At 31.6% G+C, this 4540-nt stretch overlaps 1 protein-coding gene across 1 annotated transcript in view; it reads left to right on the forward strand.

Annotated features, from left to right (window-relative positions):
• Positions 1–1949, forward strand: part of LOC100185909 (heparanase-like) — a 12591-nt gene extending 10642 nt beyond the window's left edge. Inside the window, exon 13 of the mRNA XM_026834136.1 lies at positions 1582–1949. Within this exon, the coding sequence (XP_026689937.1) occupies positions 1582–1753 (172 nt within the window). The 3' untranslated portion in view covers positions 1754–1949. The remainder of the gene's footprint in view (positions 1–1581) is intronic.
• Positions 1950–4540: the final 2591 nt, after the last annotated feature.

Here is a 4540-nt window from a genome sequence, read left to right on the forward strand (position 1 = left end):
CTTTTTTTCATTTTCCTGTTTACGAACCCTCATTTAATGCTAATCAGGAAAATAATGTTACAGCATTATTCGACAGTAATATCACGACTTTATAAAACGTGCGTCAAAGCTCATTACTGTTTTAAAATATTTAAAAATGGCTAAAATAGAAATAGTAGATTTTAAACGGGTAAAAAACTGCGAAATAGTAAGGTGCTTATTTTGAATGTCGCAAAAATAATACTAAAGCCGATGAAATTTTGTAGTTTGCGAGTGTGAACAATTAAACTAGTTCCATAGCTTCCTAAAACAACCTTGAATACTCGTACAGTTTGAGTTTGTCTCAAAAAACTAGTTTTGGTTTTTAAAAAAACACTGCGATATAAGCATAAGGAAAATAGGCAAGGGTCAATAGGATTTTAATTTAAGATAAAAACAACAAAAAACATCGGTTTAAAGTTATATATATATATATATATAGTTTACATGGCAAAGAAACTAGCAAGTTGCAGAATACTGCTAATGTGAAAATATTTCAATTTAGTGTCCCATCTTCCCCACATTGTAGTTTTGTATGTTTTTATTGCCTGAATTTTAAAGGTTTGCTTTTAATTAAATAAATCATACCTCGGGGGTTATTCAACTATTAGATACTGATATAATAAAAAGATAATATTTTGAAAATATATTCGAAATTCAGTCATTTGCACTTGGAGATAATTTATGAGAAGTAGCTTGTACGAAAAACATTGTTGTAATACCCAATTTGTGACAAAGATGTAAACTTTATCAATAGTAATAACCAATTTTCTGTTATTACAATTTCATATACATTTGTAGGATACAATATTTATCAATTGATGTTCGAACATTACCCATTGTCGTTCAAACAATACCCATTGTTATATACAATTAATGTAATGTATAGGCAACATGTTAAAAATTATAGCAGTACGAGGTATAAACTACTGAATTAAAGTAAATATTTTAAAATTTTGGCAATAAAAACCAAAAAATACAATGTGGGGAAAGATGGGACACTAAATTAAAGTATTTTTATATTAACTGTATTCTGCAACTTGTAGTTAACTTACCAAATTTAACCGGCTGTGCTAGTTTCTTTGCCATGTAAACTTTATACCTATAACTTTAAACCGATATTTTTTTGTTCGTTTTATTTCAAATTAAAATCATATTTACCCCTGCCTATATTCTACTTATGCATATATAAAAGGACAAAATCAAACTGTACGAAATATTCATGGTTGTTTTATGAAGCTATAAAACTATAATTTAATCATTCACACTTGCAAACTACAAAATTTCATCGGCTTTAGTATTACTTTTGCGATGTTCAAAATAAACGCCTTACTATTTCACAGTTTTTACTTGTTCAAAATGTACTGTTTCTATTAGTATTTTGATACTTTAAAACAGTAAACAGCTTTGACGCGCGTTTTATAAAGTCGTGATATTACTGTCGAATAACTCTATACCGGTATTTTTCCTGATTATCATTAAATGGGGATCCGTAAAAAAGTGTACCATTTTCCTCTACCTACTATAACTGCATTATAAATGTAAAACTTTCCTACATTTCAGATCAATTCGATTAAATGGAGTAACTTTAAAACTGAGCAGTACGAATACTTTTCCCCGCCTTCGGCCTACGAGAATAGACGAATCCAAGTTAAAACTGGGCATTAAGATTCCCTCGTTTACATACGGTTTCCTTGTTTTAAGCGGAGCAAACGCTTTCGCTTGCTACCAATAATTCTAAAGTAGCCTAATGTTTGTGATCATCAGTTATTTTATTTCGTTTTACTTGTATATCATTTATGAAATAACGTGCGTTTAAGGTACCCCAACCAGTGTATATCATTATTTTGTTAGCGTTACCTGAAAAATCGAATATATACCTGCATAAATAATTATAGTGGTCATATTGATCCATTTTTGTCGAACACTTAGTTATGTTGTTATTGTTAAGCACGTAAATGGCCGTATGGATCCCTTTTTGTAAGTGGTCGTATAGATATAGTAAGGTGGGGGAAGATGGGACACTTTGTCAGACGAGACTTTTTTTTAATTATCTTATTATGGACCCCCATTTAATGATAATCAGGAAAATAAGGTTACAGAATTATTCGACAGTATTATCACGACTTTATAAAACGCCCCTCAAAGCTGATTACTATTTTTAAATATTATAAAAACATGTAAAATAAAAACAGTAGTTATAATCAATTTTCTGTTATTACACGTTCATATACATTTGTAGGATACATTATTTATCCATTGATGTTCGAACATTACCCATTGTCTTTCAAACAATACCCATTGTTGCAACAATACAATGTATAGGTAACATGTAAAAATTATAGCAGTAACGCAAGAAAAAGATTGTTTGGACTTAATTTTCAAAGCGTACAGTATTATTCCGTGTTATTTACGTATATTCCCATTTATAAATACACTTATTAATCAAAATTAACAATGATTTTAAACGGTCCCATCTTATCATGTGTGTTTCCGAAATTGTAAAATTTCACCCGTTGTGCGGATCGCTCAATAACTCCTCGTGTGTTTTATTAAATTTTATTAAATTGTTGTCAATTAATAAAGGAATGATAGTACTAATTCGTGGTATTACCCAAAAGCCGTCATCTATTTTGATTTTGGAAATATTTGGCAATATGTGCTTAAGTGTCCCATCTTCCCCCATTGTACTATATGTTACTTTGTGGATGATTTTTTTTATGTATGGCTGATAATTTGGACACCCCATTAGTGACCACTGGGTTGGGGCAATTGACGCTAAGTTTCTTGCCTAAGGACACATACGCCCACAAGCAGCGTCGAGCCTTGAACCCATTACCTATTGGTTACAGGCAGGCGCGCTAACCACTATGCCACGGGGCTGGAGTAATATTTTTATTCACTAATATTGTTATTCACTGTATCAATACATATAGTGGAATGTGGGAATATGTGGCATTTAAGCACATATTGCCCAATATTACCCATTACAAAAAGTAGAATAAGGAAAACTAATAATAGAAATAAATGTAAACAACGCTAAACAACATTATTCAATGGTTTGGTCCGTAAAAAATATACTAAAGTCTCGTCTGACAACTTAACTCACCCTACTATATTGTTGTGGCACGAATAACGCAGGAAAAAGCAATAATTATAAGGAAAAATGTTGTTCTTAAATGTTAAGTGTGCGTATAAACTTGTGAATGCGCGTATATTTATATAGTTGGGTGGGGAAGATGGGACGCCTGTTCATTCTATTTTCTCTTTCAATTTGGTAGTAAGCAAAAAAACATTCAACAAATTATGAAACTGTATATTCGCATCTCCGATGCACTGTTGTTAATTGTTCAAAACACGATCAGGATATTTGAATATAATGTGCTAAAGGTGTCCCATCTTCCCCCACCCCCTATATATAAAATCATCTTTGTTTTTTTCATACCTTTAATCGGCTCTAGTTTCCCCAAAAAAAGGAAAGTCAAATTTAGTAAATTTACGTGTGTAAATTATTCAGATTCATCCAATACCAATGCTTCATTAGGAGATATGGTGATGCAAACACTATAGCACTGTCTTATATATATTTTTATCCTAAACCTCAACGTTTTATCGTTAAATAAACGGTTGAAAATGCCCGAATTACAAAAGGCTTGATATAAATTTATACATTTTTTCTAAAAAATGTTTGGTAATGTAAATAGAAGCTGTTTTACACCTTCCCACCAGAGTCGTATAAACACCGAGTAGTCCAACCGCCGTCTATGTGTGTCCAAAATAGAGCAAAAGTGGTGACTTTGACAATGGGTTTAAACGAACTTGTTAAGTTTTGTTTGTGTTTTCCTATTGTGGGAAGGTGTAAAACAGCTTCTATTTACCTTACCAAACATTTTTTAGAAAAAATGTATAAATTTAGCCGCATTAAATGACTAAAATGTCGCAAATCAACCGCTTTTAATTCTAATTTTTGACTTTTTTTGACACAGAAAACAAATAACACATGTTTTTTACATTTTTCAACCTTTAAATTTGTTTACAGAAAAACATACATTTTCCCTATACCTACTGTGTTATTTTGGACCCAAATTGCCGTTCAATTTGTGTTTTACGTAACAATGGGTTGGACTACTCGGTATTTCTATGGCTCTGATTCGGACCAGTTAAACACGGTGTTTTAAAATGTCCGTTTTTATGCACACGATTAACAATTGGTGATGCTGACAATGCGTATTGTAAAATCACTTTCTGTTTCGAGTTGCAACAGATCAAAAGTGATCGTTGTAAAACAATATAAATGATGTTGTATTACTGAGCAAACGCAAACTTGGTCCCCGATCACAAAAGAACACACCACGTGTGGCGAAAATGCTTAGGTGAATAAACCAAAATATTTTTTACTAAATCAACTTATAACTTATCGAAAGGTAAGCCTGAAAAACAGAGTTTGCAAATAAATTTAAGAGCATTGTGGATTTAGTAATGATTCTGGTATAATTAAATAGTTACACTGTGGAATAGTCGC

Source organism: Ciona intestinalis, chromosome 4 (genome assembly GCF_000224145.3).
Source record: "Ciona intestinalis chromosome 4, KH, whole genome shotgun sequence".
Lineage (NCBI taxonomy): Eukaryota > Metazoa > Chordata > Ascidiacea > Phlebobranchia > Cionidae > Ciona > Ciona intestinalis.